Source organism: Staurois parvus, unplaced genomic scaffold (assembly GCF_062004578.1).
Source record: "Staurois parvus isolate SC_StPar_1 unplaced genomic scaffold, SC_StPar_1.0 ptg000287l, whole genome shotgun sequence".
NCBI classification, from domain to species: Eukaryota; Metazoa; Chordata; class Amphibia; order Anura; family Ranidae; genus Staurois; species Staurois parvus.
In genome coordinates, this window is record NW_028318083.1 from 20,198,445 (window position 1) to 20,218,616 (window position 20,172).

General features: G+C 41.6%; 1 protein-coding gene across 1 annotated transcript in view; it reads right to left on the reverse strand.

Annotated features, from left to right (window-relative positions):
• The window catches only part of MYLIP (myosin regulatory light chain interacting protein), a 36,980-nt gene extending 18,064 nt beyond the window's left edge, over nt 1-18,916 (reverse strand). The window contains exons 1-2 of the mRNA XM_089682292.1: nt 18,624-18,916; nt 9,032-9,222 (exon numbers count right to left, since the gene is read on the reverse strand). Coding sequence (XP_089538418.1) covers nt 9,032-9,222; nt 18,624-18,710 — 278 coding nt within the window. The 5' untranslated portion in view covers nt 18,711-18,916. The remainder of the gene's footprint in view (nt 1-9,031; nt 9,223-18,623) is intronic.
• Nucleotides 18,917-20,172: the final 1,256 nt, after the last annotated feature.

Consider the following 20,172-nt stretch of genomic DNA (forward strand, 5'->3'; position numbering starts at 1 on the left):
TCAACTAGTTGAACGAAAAAAGCAAAAACTGAACTCAAGTCAGAAGAAAGTCAATACAAACTTTGCTTTATGCATGTTCACCAACAAAGAACATGCTACAGGTGAGGGATAGCCATTTGCAAAATGAGGGAAGGAACAAGACAGAAGCATTGTTTAACTGCATTAACCACTAGCCTACACTTATACTTAAACCCCCTTCCAGCCCAGGCCAATTTCCAGCTTTCAGTGCTGTTGCACTTTGAATGACAATTGCGCAGTCATGCAACACTGAAACCATATGAAACTTATTTTGTTTTGACCGATAGAGCTTTATTTTGGTGGTATTTAATCAACTCTGGGTTTTTTATTTTTTCTTAAACCAAAAACCACTGGGAAAAAAAAAAAAAAAAAAAAAAAAAAAAAAAAAAAAAAAAAAAAAAACACGTTTTAGTTTTTGTTATAAAATTTTGTAAAGTGATTTTTCTCCTTCAGCGATGTGCGCTAATGAGGCCGCAGTGATGGGCACTGATAGGCTGCATTGATGGGGAGGCGCTGGTAGGTGGCACTGGTAGGCACTGAAAGGCAGCCCTGATATATGGCACGTATAGGTGGTACTGATGGGTGACACAAAGGCAGCTCAGATGGGCACTGAGATGTGGCAATGATGTGCACTGGCACGTGGCACTGCTGGGGATACACTGATCATCAGTGCACACGTTCCCTCCGTGGAATGCTGATTGCCGGCTCTCCTCTCGAGTGGTCAGCGCGACAGCTCGAGCGGAGAGAAATGCCGATAACCGGCATTTCCCTGTTTACATGTGATCAGCTGTGATTGGACACAGCTGATCACATGACCGAGCCGACATCTTCAGCTCTTTCCGTGGATTGGTGATCCGCTGTGTCCCAAGGGACACAGCGCACCGATCGCCGCCCGCTGCGGGAGCCACGCATGTGCGGTTAGAATGGGAGGAAGTCATATGACGTCCTCCCAGAACGAGAGAACCACCTTGCGTCCGTCATATTACTATATGGCGGGCGGGAGGTGGTTAAAGAAAAGTGTGGCTCAGTTGCGCAAGGCTGGCTATAGGAGGACTCTGCTGCCAGAATGTAATAATCATTGGTCATGACTGATTGTATACAGCTGCTGATTAACAGACTCCCAGTTAACTCAACAGGGACAGCTACATACTGATTGAAATTTGTCTAGTACCTGCAGAATTTCAACCAATGGCCAGCTTTAATCTTGGGACTAGCTGAAACTGAAAGGAAAATACTTTAGCTGCTAGAACCAACTCTCTATATTTAATTTTGCTTATAGACATCACCGCAGAGTTCAGCTCCAGAAATCCAGCCTGTAGGAAACATTTGATTTGGGTGTAAAATTTACTGTGTCGTATTTCTGTTGTGACAGTTTTGTTTGAAGTTTTTCTTGTAAAAAAAATAAATAAAAAGGTCCTGTGAGAAAATAGCTAAGGTGTCCTTTTATCATGCAGCAGTAAATGACCACTGCTCAGTTCTCTGACATTCTCAGAGGAGACCGTTCTCGGAATGCCTGTTCATGGAGTGGTGTAGATCGCTTCTCCTAATGAGGAGAGGAGCGATCTACAAACACTTTGAACGCTGGAAAACGGCTGCTGTTACTGTAATCTCGCAAGATTACATTAAAATCAGTCAAACACAGTTTACTAAGCAGCGGTTCCCGATTCTCCACCTCTGCACTGGAGAATCTGGAGGGAGAACACAGATCACCAGTGGAGGGCTGACATCGCTCCTTCATATACTGGCCATCTGTGTGCGGAGATGATCAGCCACTAATGATCTGAGAGCAGCATCAGCAATGATACTCAGGATCACCGCTGATCTCAGTTTCATAAAAGGACACCTAAAACACAATTTTCAAATTGGTTCCCAAGAATTGCAACATCTCAGAATCATCCTTTGGATATAAAAAGGGGTGCCAAGAGGAAACAGTTTGAACACTGATCTGCCCACGGTAATAAAGTGCAGTCCTAACTACTTGAGTTTGGAGACTATGTGTTCAGATGTTACAAGATCCAACAGTTAATTGGCATGAATATGGAAAATACTAACAAAAGGAAATGCTGTCCATAGAGGATAGATGAGCAGCAGCCACAATAGAGGGAGGAGAGCGGCTCTGTGCACCTGGTGCTCTCCAATTACAGGCCTTTTTGTGTGCACTGTAGTAACCTTTCCCCTACATTACAGAGGGAAGGTCACACGCTGAACAACAGCCTCTTCCAGCGTCTCACCCCCGCAGCCAACTACAGATTATACAGCAAACAAGAAGAGATGCCAGCGCTGCAATACAGATTTTACACACACCAGATCTATTACCAGTAGGGATGTTATTCAGAAGAACTATGACTCATATGTGGATTTAAAAAAAGGACATTTCTAAACCTTTATACATGCAATGGTTTTAAATGGTATAAAATCACTGTTTAGATGCATTCAATTTATCGGTTTTCTGTCCGAAACGAAAAATCAATGTCCAGGGGCAATTAATATTTTGAACATGCCTAAATGTATTTAAATGCAAGTACATTTAAAATGCAGGAGGAGAACTTGGATCTGGGAAGCAAACTTTTCCTAAATTTAAATAAACCAAACACAGGAGACTCGAGTGAATGAAGGCGAAAGGCATTTTTTATTTACAAATGACAAATCAGCCCAAGTTATCAGTTTGTGCATTTTAAAAACCCCTTTTCTACACATAGGTGTCAAAGTGGTGGTTAACTTGTATTTTACTTTTTTTACCTACAATGAAGCTTATAATGAAGCTTACCTGTATGTAAAATGAATCTCTTCAAAAACGTGCACCGTTTACGAGGTATTCTAGTGAGAAGCAACTGGTGATGTCACCGGGGCACGCGCTCTGCAGGAACAGCATAACCGTGCCATTCCTTCAGAGCTCTGTATTGTAAACCGTGACTCCCATGCACGAGAGTGTCATCATAGTGGCCCAGCCAGACATTGGAGCCCACAAAGCCGAAAGAAAGACCAGGGGTGAAGATAGAAGTCCTATTAGCAGCGACAGCTGGCCACTGGAGGGTTTGGTTTTAAAAGTATGTCTCTCATAATGTGCTACCGTGTGATGCATACTAGCACATTGTAACACTGCAGTAGGAATTTTTTTTCTATTTTTTTTTATACTAAACTTATTACTGCTTTAATCATATATAGAATGGGGAAGTCTACCAAGCTAGGCATTTCAGATTGTGGTCTGACATGAAACACCCACAATGTTCCCTACAGCCAGAGACCATATGACATTAGCTTTAAAGTGGTATGAAACCCAGAATAAAACTATATTACAGCGTACCAATTCTTAGATGTGATGACTGCACCTCTTTCCTATTTTAGGTTTTCTTCCATTTTCATTTGGTGATACAGCCAGCAAGTCTGTTTTTCAGAAGTAAAAGTTCTCCAGCAGAATTTTTCAGTTTACACGGATGAGGCAGATCATTTTACACTGGCAGGGGTGATTAAAGTGATCAGTTTTGTTTATTCATGTAAAACCTTTATCCCAAAAAAGGGGAAAAAAAAAAAAAAAAAAAAAAAAAACACCACTGCTGTATCCGATTATAAAGTGTGAACTGCAGTTTGGCTTCATTTTGTTATTACATTTAAATCGGAGGGTGCATTTAACACTCCACCCTTCTCCAGACTGAAAATGATGCCGTCTGCTGTTCATCCTGTGCTCAGTCCTGCAGAGTGGGGTCTCACTAATACTGGAGGTGCGTTACTGATCAGATCACCAGGTGAAAACAGGACGAAGGAAGCAACAAAGAAAAGCAAATGCAGCCACCACTCCCAATGATTGGTAAGCTGCAATACATTATGGTTTTGAGTTAAATACAGTTTTAAGCGCAGGATTTTTTAAACAGCAAGAGGAACTTTATGCAAGGAATGATTTAGAGCACTCATGATATACTGACTCATGCACGTTAATGACTAAGACACTATAAAAATAAATATATATAAAAATAATGATAAAGTGAATTTTTTGTAATGGTTCTCTATGATCAGCCATATGGCAGCATTCAGTAATACATGCAAACTTTTGGAATTGTATTTTGTATATTCGTGTAAAGATTGCCCTTTAAATATATAAATCTCTCTTGATACACACACACACAAAGAATGACAAACAGGTAAAACGGTATATCCAAACACTTTAAGGCTCCATGCACACTGGGCGTTTTAGTAACGCTGGTACGTTAGCTGTGTAAAGTCATGGAGAAAAAAAAAAAGTGCGTTTTTCAGCGTTTTTTGTATTTGCATTTATTCACGTTTGTTTTTTAGAGTTTTGACCAGAAGAGAGGAAAAAAAAAAAAAAAAAAAAAAGTTTTTCCTGGTCAAAAAAAATCCAAAAACACTGGTTTGCCACAATTTACAGAGTTCGAGCGTTTTACAGCTAAAAAAACTCCTCTAGAAACCCACTAGTTCTGGGCGTTTTTACCAGCCAAAAAAACATTGATTACAGTCTGTGTGTGCATAGGATAACATGCTGGGGAGTTTACTGGCTGTAGAAGGGAAAAAAAAAAACAAAAAAAAAAAAACACACACACGTCAAAAAGCCAAAAACAGCAGCTGTAAAAACGTCCAGTGTGCATGAGGGCTAATTGGTTTGTATAAATACAATGACATCTAAATGTTAAAATAATTACACTTTGAACACATTCACCTCTACAAAAATTCTGCTCTCATAAGGCATACAACTTGCATTAGTGAAAAACTAAGAGATTGGCGTGGCTGCTTCTGCATAGAAACAAGAACTGCTGGCCAACCAGGCTGGGTGTCCTATTACAGCAATCTATATTCTACATATCCAGCAAAGTAGTTATTACAGGAGGTTACTCTGAGTCAATGCCCCATAGTTACACCATGTCATCATATACTGGAGTCATATGACTTCCTCTAAAAAGCTTGCAAGTAGCAAATTGACAAATATTTAGCTATGTGAAAGTTATACTGAACTGTGTTGGCAAACAGGGAATTGAAGCAAAATAAATACTTTAAACTATATGAAAGTCTAAAGAGATCATACATACTACATTGAATAAGCAACATAAAACAAAAAACTATGCAATTCATACGGAGAAACTGCACACAAAAAAAAAAAAAGCCCTAGTGAGTCTCACTGAAAATCCTGTCTAAATCTGTTCATTGAGAGATACAGGTTGTTAAAGTCCTAGCCAAATTCAACTTTCTCTGCAAAATTCATTCTCCTCTCTCTCTACTCTATTATCGATTTAGTGATGCAACACTCTTGCTTCCGCTGTGCGATGAGACAACAGGTGGGAAGCCTAACTTTCATCATTCAAGGCGTGCGCTGCTAATATGGAATCGTGTCTGACCTTCAAAGAGGGCAAATTGTTGGTGCCTCTGACTCAAGTTGCCAATTTGCAGTGTTGCTTTCACACCTGCAAATCAGGTAGCACTTCCATTTTTGTCTAACGTGTGACACACACACACCTCTGGATCAGACTGTTTCAGCCTAGGTTCATACTAGTGCTGCTACAGAATTAGGTTTCTTTTTCGGTGTATTTTTATAGTGCGATTTTATGCTTCATGGGTTTTTATGTAGGAGGAAGAGACTGGCTGTCAACACACAAACCTGCCAAAAAAAAAAAAGAAAAAAAAAAGACCCAAAATGCATTTATATGCATTTTGCATGTGCTCCTCCCACTGGAGCCTATGGGGCAAAAAACACTGCTGCACCAAAAGCAGCACCTGCTCCTTTACAAACATCAGACCACCTCATGTTGCATTAATGTGAAAAGGCACCATAGAAAATGCAATATCCAATGCAATGCAGGGCAGAACAACAGAAGTCACAGGAGACATCTCATTGGTGTGAACGAGGCCTTGAAGTGATACTAAAGGTTCAGTTTTATTTTTAAAAATAACATATGTCATAACTACATGCTTTGTGTAATGGTTTTGCACAAAGCAGCCTTGATCCTCCTTGGGTTCCCTGCCAGCACACCTGACTCCTCTCCGTATTGAGTGTCCCGAGAGCAAGTTGCTTGCTCTGGGGGCACTCACATGTGCTCACTCCTGAGCCACCTCTGAGTGTCTAGAAGACACATAAAGCACAGGTTGGCCTCACCCCCTCTTCATTGGCTGTGACTGACTGCATCAGGAGCCAATGGCTCTCGATGCAGTGTCAGAGCCAATTCAGGGAGAGTAGTTCTTCTCATGCACAGTGCTGGACTGGGATTGGGCCCAGGTAAGTATTAGGAGGGGCTGCAAACTGAAGGTTTTTTGCCTTCAGTCATAAAAAAGGTAAAAACCTTTAGGACCACTTTAATGAAGATACGGTAACGTATATTTTTTTCTGTTATATGCTCAACTTTAATTGCTCAGATTTGTGACATGTGTCTTAACAAATGCCTGCCACAAAAAAGGTACCAAAACCCATCTTTCCATCATGTATAACGCAACAACCTATTTACATTTTTTTATAGCGCCCTTGATAGAACTTAACCTACTACTTTCCCTTGCAATAGGATGAAAAAAAGAAAAAAAAAAAAAATCCAACAGTGATAAATAATTCAGGATTCAAACAGAGAACATACATGTATTATATACATGCTGAAAAGACTGCATTTGAGACAAAGTGGTAGGCAGACAGGCAGGCTTTTCTCCCTGAAACCATGTTGTGCATTCTGGAACAGAAGGGTTTCAGGCATGTATATGTAGCATGCTTCCTGAAAAAACAGACTTATCTGGCACCCAGCACTGGAAAAAAGCTCAGCGGTTTTTAAGGGAGGGAGTTTCCTGCTCTGCTGTACTTGTGGTTGTGAATGACCTATAATAACACAGTCTGGTATACAAGGTTACTACAGGGCAGACTTTGTGCTCCGTTATTTCTAATATAAAGTCAACATTGAAATCTAAATGCTTTCTGCTTCACTGTAACCAATTTGGAACTTCAAATTGTTTTTGTTTTGTTTTTATTTTAAAGTAAAATGTACCATTTTAGTAAAGTTTATCATTAGCCCTAATGAACATTTCCAACAAGTCCTACAACTTTCTGCGGCAGAGTGCTCTGCCCCTTTGTTCCAAAAATGCTTACAGGAAGCTGGCTGCCAAATGAGTGATGAGATACAAAAAAGTAAACATTCTACAAAAAACACAAAAACAGAAGGCATACACAGTCATGTTTTCAGTCTTGGGCCCCTTTCACACGGGTGATCCAGTCATCGATCCAGTCATTTCAGGCGGACCCAACCAAGCCCCCCCATTCTCCTCTATGGGCAGCTGGATGGAAATGACTTGGTAGCTGGGTGCAAACAGCAACTCTGATCCAAGCCAGCAAAAACAAGCAAAAGAGGGATCCCCAATCCCCTCCGTCTACCCGGATCAGATGGCAGTGGGGCGTAAACGGACAGCCAGTCCATTCACATGCGACTCTCCATTAGGGAGAGCGGGCTGTGTTTGTGTCCACTAAGCAATTCCACCCCATGTGAAAGGGGCTTTATAAGTGCACACGTTACTCAGCGATTCACTTTTCATGCAAGCCACTTAGCCAGTCCAAATTTACATACAGACTGGCCATCAGTCTCTCAAACATACATTTCCCAACATTCTGTAAATGTAATCAGTGTTTCATTACAAGAGTAACTGATCCACATAAGCAAGAATCCCAAATTTAAAATGCTGATCTGGAAAAAAGGATGCAGCAAGTAAAGTATCTGAAGTAAAATTAAGGTCAGGACTATGGAGCAGATTGAAAACAGAATGGATACCGCCATCTGCTCTCTATTATACACAGCTAGTTTGTGCACACAGCAGCCCACATTTTATAGTCCATTGTAAAATTTGGGCCATAGTGTGGAGCCTGTGTACCCTATGGGAGTTCTCTTTGCCCAAAGGAGTGGGAGACTGATTGGAGGAAAGCTCCTATCCTGAAGTCAGCAGAAAGCAACACATATTTGTGCTTTATGAATTGTGTGGCAGGTTTTTTTTTTTTTTTTTTTTTTTAAAAAGGAGCAATATGATGGCAATATAGCCATTTGGCTGTTTTTTCTTTTGTTTTTTTAATTTGGGACCCCAAAAGGCCCCTCTCAGACACAGTCCTGATCAGCAGGTGAACCACTCACAGATCCATTGCTAATCAGAGCAGGGCAGCCAACTGTAACTGGGCTCCGCTGTCTATTCCCACATGACTACTATCAGATTCACCTAAATGGGAGAGAAGAGATCCCCTTTTTATTTTTTTTTAGCATAACAGATTAGACCCAGAGGTAGGCAGGTATAAATGGACACAAGTCCCTTCTGAATTAGCAAAACAGGGATATTGCAACTATACTGTGTATGTGTGCTAGGATCAGTTTTCATATTTTTGTTAAATCAATCACTTGGATAAACATTTATGAAAAGAGCTTCAGACAAGCAAAATACCAGCATTCAAAGCGGTTAAAAAGGCTCAAGATTTTTTAATTTTATTCTATGCATGAAGGTGAAAAACCTGTGTGCAATGTCTCTGATCCAGCTATGTTCAACAGCCTCTGATGTCTGGGGATTCTTCATCCTCATTGGCTGAGAGAGCAGTAGGAGCCCACTGGCTCCCGTTGCTGTCAATCACAGCCAGTGATCCAATGAGGAGATAGCAGGGGGCGGGGCTGAGCCATGGCTCTGTGTCTTATGGGTGCATTGAGCAGAAGCTCAAGGACGAGCACGTAGCTGTGCCCCCATGCAGAGCGCCTTTCCCTGGGGGCACTGCTTCAGGGGGAGGAGCCAGGACAGCAGGTAAGTATACCACATTTGTGATTTAAAAAATAAAACTAAATGAAGCTCTAGTGCCACTTTAATTCCATAGCCATTCTGCCCTCTGGAAGGAAGGGGGGCTGGGTAGTAATTTAGTGAAAGTCAGGTCTGTAATGTGAGATCTGATACATAAGTAAATTGGAAACACTGACCGGCATGTGAGACACAAAGTGAGCCAGCCTCCAGCATAAACAGATTTAAAACACACAATATATAATATCATACTCAAGTCTCTAATCACAGTGGTATTTACCTGGTCTGCTCCTGAAGAATGAGATGGGGTTCCACAAAAAATTTCACTCTTAACTTCATTCTAAATGGAGCCAAGCCGTCCATCTGCTGAGATATTCGATTTCGCAGATTCAGCCATAAATTCTCTCCTTTGTTACCACTGAACTGTAAGCCAAAGTAATCCACTTCAATAATGCCCAGCCGCTTGCACACCTACAATTTAAGAAAGGATGTTATACAAAAAAGGGACACACTCATTTTCCCCTTCTAAAGCATAACATTCTGAAAGACAGCCAATATCCTGAAAAGCAGTACAGCTCATCACTCCAAATTCTGTAACATGCATAAGATAAGTATTGAGTACAGCATTGGGTACATTCACCAGTAACAGGAATTAAGAATAATGTAATTGAACATGATTTTTCAGCATACTTTGCAGCAGAGCTTGGGAAAATCTTGACATAAAATTGTAAATCTTAATTTTTTTTATTAAATTATGTTACAGCGTCCTCTCCGCCCCATTTCATTTATGTACAGCATTGTATGGCCGAGCAATTGTCAGTTAAAGTAACAGCGCCTTATCGCAAAAAATGGTCAGGAGGGGGGAGGTGGTAAATCCTATGGAGGGCAAGTGGTTACTGCGCCTTTAAAATGCACAACCCTTCTATCATGCATTAAGGCTAGGTTCACACCTATGCAGTTTGTGTTTGATCCGTTTCAGCAGTGTGCATGGTGGTGCGTTTTTTGCACATGCGTTTGACGAGTTGATGCATTTTTCTTCTTGTTGCTAGGCAGATTAAAACAAAAAACGCACTACATGCTTTTCTGCAGCATTTCCATTGAAGTCTATAGCACCAAAAACGCAACGTTTTGAGTTTAAAAAAGTCCCTGACCCTTTCCAAAAAAAACGCACCAGGTGAAAACGTAGAGATGTGAACGTGTCCCATAGGAAAAATGGGAAATGGAACTGCTGTGCATTTCTGGAAAACACATTAGGTGTGAACCTAGACTTAAACAGATTTACAGCTTGCAGAGAATCAGATAAGCTGGATATTGTGCAGGTGAATCATGTCAAAGCTGTATGATTCGTAATTCCAGCAAACACACATCCCTGCTCAGGAAAGCATTGCCCATGTACACGTGCCATTAAAAAGCACGCTAGTTGTATATACAATGTCAAATTGTAAACACCACTAACAAATTGATAGGTTAAAGCTAGAACTTGGTTAAAGACTTAAAAAAAAAAAAAAAAAAAAAAGGTATGGGGAACATCATGTGATTACATACAAAAGCTACAGCAAGAAAAAAGGAACCTACTTTTTTACTGCAAAGGCTGCTAAACAAATTTTATCTTGGTCTTAAAACAGACAAGCTGGCACATGTTCAATCTATTCCACATGCAGTGCAAATATGTCCTCAAACAAACAAATCATTGCAGCACTGTGTTAACATGAACAGTATGAATTAGGAGACTATCCTGGGCCAACAACCTTGTTCAAAAGGAATGTTGATGATAACAGATTTGGATGTGGACAGTATTTGTTTGCCTCAAGATACAGGCTTTATTGTGCAACCATTAAAGAAGGATACAGAGACATCTTATCTTTTGCTTTTAAACAATAGGCAATGTCACCAAGCCCCAACTAAATGTGAGATGGCTGATCTGATGAATTATAGATAAGGCCAGTCACTGGATGACCCATGCTCAACATACACAACTGACAACCATGGTATCTATTTGACTGGGATACTCAAACCCAAATAAAACAGATACTTTCAATCAGGTTTCCCCCAGAGGTTGCTAGGGGTTCTCTGAGCAGTGGTTGATTGCCCTCCTATTTGATGGTGCTTGCATAGTTTCACGATTAAAGCACTCCTTAAAAAAGCAGGCAGCAGGATACCAAATAATATTTTTAGCGGTCTGCAAAGTGGCATCCAGGGGGACACTGTAACCCTCCTAATAACTGTATAGATTGGTAGGCCTTGCAGCTTGAGTGTCAAGATCTTTGGAGGCGATTTTATCCTTATTCACCTATTCTTTATTGAAGAATAAGTACTGGATCAGGGGCTTATTTGTATCAGCCACATTTTAGTGCCAAACTACCGTTATCAGTCCAACTGCTCTAATAAAAACAGACAAACAGCAAGACATAGATAGCTGCAAAGTCAGAATTCAGTGTGTTCCAACACATGCATTTCTGTTACAGTAACTCCTAGATCAGCCTTTAACCGTTTTACCCCAGAGGGACCCTTTAAATAAATTTCAGGTGTCAGGGAACCCTTGCTAAGATTAGTCCATTGGGGTCATTAGGAAAATTCTCCTTACATTGGTGGTCAGTGAGAAGAATGCACCCTTACAGTGGTGATCAGAACACCACCGTTAACAGTCAAGTGAAAAGATCACTGGTGTCATTCTACTTGCTCTGCCAACTGGTAATGGATCTGGAACTATGAAAGAACCATCAAATGGGGGGTAAATCAAGGATCCCCTAGCAACCTCTGGAAGAACCTTAGGGTACCATGAAGCCTTGTTTGAGAATGACTGTGCTAGATGCCAAGACAATTGTAACTTTTTTTCACAAAGCCATTATTGGCAAAAAGTATGCCTACATTGGCTAGCAGAACATTCTAATTAAAGTGATATTATAGGTTTCTTTTGTTCAGTCCATACATAGAATGCATGAAGGTACAAAAAAAAAAAAAAAAAAATCTTCAGCCTTTACAACCACCCGTAGCACTTTCTTTGGCTGCTGAAGTTATAGTGTCAGCCATGTACTTGTAACAGAGTCATGATGTTAGAACATTCAAAACATGTAATTAATAGTAGATGGTAATACACACACACACACACTACATTACATTACAGAAAATGGCACTTTTTGAGACCATGGAGGAAGGGGGGGGGGGGGGGGGAGTTACATGTAGAGAAGTAAAGAAGTGATCGCTCTGGTCTTCAACAAAATGGTGACCTCCAACAACAAGAAAATAGGAGCAATGCTAGAGACAATTTACAGCACACGAATATTGGTAGCATAATTATTAAAACGATACTAAAAAAGGTTCGGGATTTTTTTCTTTAAAATAATAAAAATGTCATTCATACTTGCTTTGTGCGATTGTTTTGCACAGAGCAACCCAGAACCTCCTCTTTACAGGTTCCCCGCCATCACTCCTATCTCCTCCCTCCTGTTGGGTGCCACCACAACAACTTGTCTTCCTGAAGATGCCAGACAAAACGAACATCGAAGACCAACGTGATTCAGTCATATCCGGGCTCTGGTGACATCACGCCCGGCCAGGACAGAGGTTTTGAACGCACGTCAGCCATCTTAATTTGAATATACAGGAAATACATGTTGGTGCCAGCTGCTCAGGCACTGTATCGTGTATCTAGTTTGTTTAATTCCTACTGTTCCTTATTAAATACTACACGATCAAACGTTTTTTCATTGTTGTGATTCCTTTCTAGTGGTATGGCATAAACAGCAAAGATCATCTATCCCTATAATATCATTTGGGGAATTTATAGGAAATTATACATCAGTCCTCTTGGCTATCTATCCATGAAGTGTGGCTGAGGGTAACCATTTGTGGAGGAACCTCTAGAGAATATCCTGGTCAATAAAACACAATGCGATATGACCACTGTAATGGGGTCATGTAGGTCTGGTGAGTGATCCATTCGTTTGCCTTTGCAAGAAGGTGTGGACACATGGATTTCTAAGTCACCAATTTTGAGGTCTAAGAAGGACTGTCACAATTTGAACTCATTCAGCACATGGTGGAAGCATAAGGACGTTCTATGCAATTAGGATTTAGTAATTTATATTGTGGATTGTTTGGTTTATGCATGGCTTATATTCATTTATTGCTATTCATTCACAAACACTCATCAGTTATTCTATTGGGTTTATAGGGTGCATTCATATATTTTATTTAAGTACAGCACCTATCTATTCACTACTAATCTACATTATGTTACTATTATTAAAACATTAATTTTTAAAGTGAAGAGAGCTCTGAAGGGACGGCAGGCCACCATTTCAGAGCACAAGCTTTGGTGACGTCACTGTCTGCCTCCAGTGTCAATATCCCCTAAACAATGCAAATTTATATAGGCTTACCTGTAGTTGCAAGTTCAAAATCAGAGTTTACTACTGCTTAAGAAAAAAACAAAGGGGTCTTTTGCTATGAATACATCAACAAAGGATGTTGTAGAGATCTGTGGAAACAAAGCTGAACTCCAGTAACCTTGTGAAAAAGATCTCCATGAAGAGTCTGCATTGTCAAGTGGAGTCAGCAGAGAAGTGCAATAAGAGCTGACTAAACTTGAAAACAAATATAAATCACTGAAGAAATAGAATATATGGCTTTCCAGAAATCGTGAGATCACTACATGCCAACACAGTTTTAGAGTTTAAAGTTCACTTGTTTATGCATTTGGAACAAAAAGGCAAGCCAAGTGAACATTAACACAACATGGAGTACAATGTTGGCCTCATTTTTGTCATTATGGTTAAGATAAACAATTTGCTTATATAAATGAAAGAGGAAACGGGTTTAGGTATTCATTAATAAATGAAAAATAGGATACTAATAGCAACATGAATCTGCTGCAATATTGTCTCTAACTCCCAAATGGTGCAACCTGTGAGACTTGACAACACACACTGCTAATGTAACAAAGTAGCAAAGATAAGCTTGTAAACGAATGTAAAACAATTTTATCTATAGCTTGAATGTTACACCTGTCAACCTAAAGCAACTTTCTTTTACAAGTCCTCATGCACACTGGACGTTTTTACAGCTGCTGTTTTTGGCTTTTGACATTTTTTTCTACAGCCAGTAAACTCTACAGCATGTTATCCTATGTGTCCATGCACATAGACTGTAATTAATGTTTTTCGGGGGTGTTTTTTGGCTGGAAAAAAACCCCCAGGACTAGTGGGTTTCTAGAAGAGTTTTTTGCTGTAAAAATGCTTTAATGTTGAAAAATGGCACTACAGCGGTTTTGAACTTTTTTTGGCCAAAAAAAAAAAAAACGGAAACGCAAAAAAATTTGGCTAAACGGTAATACAACAATGCTAAAAAAAACTCATGTTTTTAACGTGACTGTACACAGCTAACGTTAGCAGCGTTATTAAAATGCCCCGTGTGCATGGAGCCTTAGGCCCCTTTCACACTCGTTGAGATAAGAAGGGGATCGGTCTGCTGATCAGAGTAGAGTTGGTGGATGACAGATCTGTCTCTGCTCAGTTTTTGCAGAGCAGACACGGACAGAGTCCATTCTGCTCTATAGCCAGGGCTGGCTGCAAATGGATTCCGCTGTCTTACACCCGGCCGCGCTCAGATCCACCTAGACGGAGAGGGACAGAGCCACCTTCAAATTTTTTTGCAGCAGACCAGAGATATCAGGGTGTAAATGGACACAAGTCCATTTACACCTGCCAGTTCACAAGGGGCGAAAGGACCATCTGACAAGGTCCACTTGAAAAACTAACAGGTGGACCGATCAAACTTTTAGTGTGAAAAGGGCCTTAATAAACAAAGTCTCTTTACATAATATTTCAAAATGGGCACTTGTATTTGATCTAAATATAAAAAGCAGTGTGAAGCCTCTTGCTTTTAAATTTTGCTAGAGGTGTAAGTAGTAAGAGGCCTCATGCTTTTTTGCCATCTGTGACCCCACTGGTAAGATCCACCCCCTCAGTCCTGATGGGGATTGTCAAAATCTAACTTGAGTGGTCACCACAAATGGAGGCAAACTGTCCCATGGATACAGCTGCGCTGGTGACAGATCTAAAAGGCGATGCGCACTCACCAGACACGCATAATATTTGCGCCTTGTAATAATAAAGGTTCCAGAGCAGAGAGCAGGCGATGCAGCAGCTGCATAGACAGCTACACCCTGATCGCACATTCATCTCAACACTGCAGACCCCCATCGTATGGGATCACCCATGGGGGCACCACATCACACACATTTGGCTGGATGGGGCAGATCTCTCGCATCGTTTAAACTTTTCACTCATGCACTGTCCGATCTTCAGTGCCAAGGACTGAATGCATCTATAGGGTGGGTGATCGCTTGCGGCTAGCCTCTGGGGAGCTTTTAAAGCCTGCAGACCCACTATACCAGGGACGGACCAGTACTTCCTAGAGGATACAAATACATCCTGAGAGACACCTACTGGAGAGAGAAACCTAGTGGACGAAGAGCGTCTTCATCAGCCTCTTATCCTACGTGATGACCCATTAGCCCATAGAGGGAAGACCATCTCCAAACCGGTTTTCTCCCTGATGACAGCTGGATTATTATAAGGCGCAAATGTTATGCGCGTCTGGTGAGTGCGCATTACCTTACCATTTTTGCACTGATACCGGGTCCAGTGTCACCATAACATAAGAAGCATCCTGTCACTATCATATTGAGACTTTCTATTGATCTTAATTTTATCTATTTTTATTGGCTCAAAACATTTTAGCGCTGCACATATTTGTTTATTGTTGTCAGTTTTGAGGTGTCTTATTGGTTACCTTTCTGTGCATGGTTACTTTTACCTTTATTATTTCTTTTGCGCTCACTATTTCTCTTTCATATCTAAAAGGCGATTTCCCTCACTTTGAATACATTTACTTTCACTTCCCTTAGGGGAAATTTCCCTGTGCTTCCTGTTCAGCAGACACAACAGGGACACAGACTGCAAAAAAAGGTCTAGGTTCACACCTGTTGATACTCTAAAATGCGATCCACTGCAGATTGCTTTTCAGAGGGTGGCCAAGCAGACAGATCAGGAGGAGATTCTGCTTTTTCTTTTTTTTTTCCCTTTTAATGGCTGAACAGCAATTTTCAATGGAACTGGTGCGCTGAAACTGTGAGCTACAGCATGGCCCCACTGACTTGACGGGCAAGGCTACATTTTACTTGCCTCAGTGCAAAGCATCACCACATGTGAACAACAACCCCCTCCATCTGTATGGTAGGCAGTAAATTAACAAAAAAAACAAAAAAAGAAAAAAAAAAAACACTATTAGGGTAGATCTCCTTCTCTAGTTTATCCATTCCAAAAATTAGGTCTGTTTTTTCCAACAGTTTTGAGAACATTGTTCAGAAACCAATGTAAGAACGAATATTGCACGAAGAAGTATATTTGCACAGGAGAAAACATTTCATCTCACCTGTTTGCTCACAGATTACAATGAGCTGAAAGGTAGCCTTGAAAAATTGCTGTGTTTCACGACAGGCCCCACTAAAACCTTATTATGGCTAAAAAGACACTTTTGTAAAACCCTTCTTTGTTCAAATAAACAGTAACATATAAACACATGTATTCTAGTTTAAAGTGTAATTAAGCCTATATGAACAAAAAGTTTGAAATATGGAAAATTAGGATCTTTTTTGTGGGGTTTTTTTTTTTTTACATCTATATCCATGCATCGCCTACAGGCTTTCTGTAGCCACTCTTGTACTATGCACCTACAGCTGTTCTGAAGCTCTGAGTTCTATGGACAGAAGGAAGCTGCTTGTAGTGCTTCCACACAGACTAATATGCAAGTAAAAGTGGTCATCTGGGGAAAGCATACTCCTACTTAGTTTACCATGTGTGATTTCACATCAGAAAACAGCATTACACCTAGACAACACCTGGGGCAGGCTGCCATTTTTAATCTTAAGAGTTAGATACATTTTAGGATTCTGCATTTAAAATCTTGCTTTGCACATGATATAAAAATTAAATAGGTGACGACTCAGAGATGGGAGGCTGATGATTGAAAACAAAAAGTAGGACACACTCAGGGAGCTATAAACATTTATGACAAAAAAAAAATAAAATTATATATATATATATATATATATATATATATATATATATATATATATATATATATACATATATACACATACATACATACACATACATACATACATACACACACACACACAGCAAGGTTCCCTTCACGGAAACGATTCAGTAAGAGGTACAGGTGAGATAACAACCAGGCGTGGTGGAAGCAGAAGAGAAAATAAAAGCAATGAGGAGCTACACCACATTCAAACACAGACAAAAAAAAGCAGTCTAGTCATCAACAAGGTAAAAGTGTAAGCTTATGAGAACTTGGAAGTACAAAGCAAAGCTGTCCTTGGTGCAAGGACCCCTGGGCCAATCTGCTGGTTCTAATCTCTCAGGTGTACAGACATTAGTGGGGAAAGGGGGGTGTCACTCCTGGCAGATAAACATGATATGATGTATACAGGTGTACAGACACATTATTTGGGGGGGTCATTATTATATATATATATATATATATATATATATATATATATATATATATATATATATATATATATATATATAGCTATTCCATGAAGTATACAGTCAAATCAGGCAGGGGTGGGGGTTACTCCTGGCAGACAGGTAAACATTACACAATGTAATGTTCAGAAATGTATGCCAGGATTGCCTCCCATCCAAGGCTGATGTGTCTGAATACATCTTTTATACAAACAATACAAGGTACATACAGGTAAATCATCCCTGGGAGGATGGAAAGGGGTTACTTCTGGTAGACATGTACACATTATATATTGTATAGACGTGTACAGACATAAGACATGGGGGGGGAAATCAAACCCAGTAGATCTATAAACATAAGGTGTACAGACACATAAGCCCAGGACAAGTAAGAGAGGTGGGGGGGAGCAGTCTTGGCAGATATGTAAACAATACATGGTGCATACAGGTGTACAGGCAAATCATCCCTGGGAGGATGGAAGGGGGTTACTTCTGGTAAACATGTACACATTACATATTGTTTAGACGTGTACAGACATAAAACATATGGGGGGGGGGGGGGGGAAATCAAACCCAGTAGATCTGTAAACATTATAAGAAGGTGTAGAGACCCATAAGCCCAGGACAAGTGAGAGAGGTGGGGGCGCTAGTCCTGGCATATGTGTAAACAATACATGGTGCATACAGGTGTGCAGAGATATCAGCCCCAGGGGGGGTTCATCCAGTAGCAGATACATATTACATGAAGGCATATGAGGGGGGGAGAGACAGACTCCCAGCAGACATACATACATTATATGGGGGGGGGGGGGGGGGGCTTCCCTAATAGGTCTATAAACATTGTAAGCAGTATACAGGTGTAATGACACATTGGGGGGGGGGAGTGGGTGTCATTCCTGGCAGACATGTACACATTACATATTGTAAACAGGTGTGTATGAATACATAGTTGGGGGGGGGGTCTCTTCATGCAGAATCAGGTGGTTAGAGGAGTCTCTCTGGTAGTATCAGGGGGGCGGGGGTCTCTCAAGCAGTAATGGGGGTCTGCCTCTAGCAGGCATGGGGGGTGGGGGGGGTCTCTCCAGCAGTGCTGAGGGGATCTCCAACTGTATTGGGGGTCCCTGCAGAAGTATTGGGGGATGGATGTCACTCTGCCACCCATACATAGAACCAGAGGGGTGAAGCACACTGCTGGCAGTGAAGTAGTGGGGTGCTGTACTTTGAGTCCTCCATTTTATGGGGGGTCCTGTACTCGGAGTCCTCCAAGATTTAGGGGGTGTAAAGTGAAGAGGTAGGTCAGCACCCGGTGAGGCTCTTTACCTGGGTCAGGCAGTCTTCTCCATTAGCCTTGGCGTCCACCTCCACCTCCATGACCACCGCATCCGGCCTCGTCACATAGCACAGCATGGTAGCAGCAGGGGAGACCTCGGTCGTCTCCTCCGGTGTAGTCTCCGTCAGTCCGGTGATCGCTCAGCCCGCTAATAGAAGGCGCAGGAGCCGAGAGCGCCCTGGTCACTGTCCGTGCCCCCCCTATGGACAGGAACATGTAGAGGGAGCCCAGGAAGGCGCCTAAGAGCAGCAACCTCCGCACAGGGAATGGTGGGGGCCAATCACCCAGTCCCCCTTCTCCCTGCACATAAACACGCCCACCTAGCCAATACACGCCCATTCGCGTTTATTGGTTCGCTGACAGATGGGGAGGCAAAAGTGAGCGCCTGTGGCCCCGCCCCTCGCAGACACCAATCGCCTGCTCAGCTTCCAGTGGGATTTCCAGCTGAGGCGCTCCGCTGTCGGGACGTTACCTGTACCTGACTGACTGGACTTGCGGCCGGCTGACTGAGGGAGGGAGCTGCAGGCTTCTCCACCGGTGTTAGGCTGTTTATAAAGTTTATCTAAAGCCCGAACTTGTTTGCTTTGGATGGAGTGGTGAGGGGTTACATCTCCTGTCAGGTTTTTATTGCCGAGGCCTGACACACTGAGGTCGTTATTTAGTGATGTTTATATACAGGATGTGGCTGACAAAACACTAGTTATGTTCTGTTAAAATCTTCCACACACAGTGAAGGAAATAAGTATTTGGTCCCCTGATGATTTTGAATGTTTGCCCACTCACAAAGAAATGATCAGTCTAGAAATCTAATGGTAGGTGTATTGTAATACTGAGAGACAGAAGAGCAACAAAAAGCTCCAAAGAAATGCATGTCTAACAAATTATGCACTGATTTGCATGTTCATGAGGGAAATAAGTATTTGATCCCCTCTCATTCAGCAGGATTTCTGGCTACCAGGTGTCTTTCATACAGGTAACAAGCTGGGATTAGAAGCAGTCTCTTAAAGGGAATGCTGCTAATCTCATTTTGTTACCTGTATAAAAGACACCTGTCCACAGGAGCAATCAATCAGATTCCAAACTCTCCACCATAGCAAAGACCAAAGAGCTGTCCAAGGATGTCAGGGACAAGATTGTAGACCTACACAAGGCTGGACTGGGTTACAAAACTATCGCCAAGCAGCTTGGTGAGAAGATGACAACAGTTGGTGCAATCGTTCGCAAATGGAAGAAACGCAAAACAACTGTCAGTCTCCCTAGGTCTGGTGCACCATGCAGGATCTCACCTCGTGGCATGTCAATGATCATGAGAACAGTGAGGAATCATCCCAGAACTACACGTGAGGATCTTGTCAATAATCTCCAGGCAACTGGGACCACAGTCACCAAGAAAACATTTGGTAATACACTACGCCGGGTGTCGGCAACCCGCGGCTCCAGAGCCGCATGCGGCTCTTTTTCATCTTTGCTGCGGCTCCGGAGCACACTGCCCACCAGGTGACAGGCAATAGGGTTTCAGTGGTCGGCAAGCCGCGGATC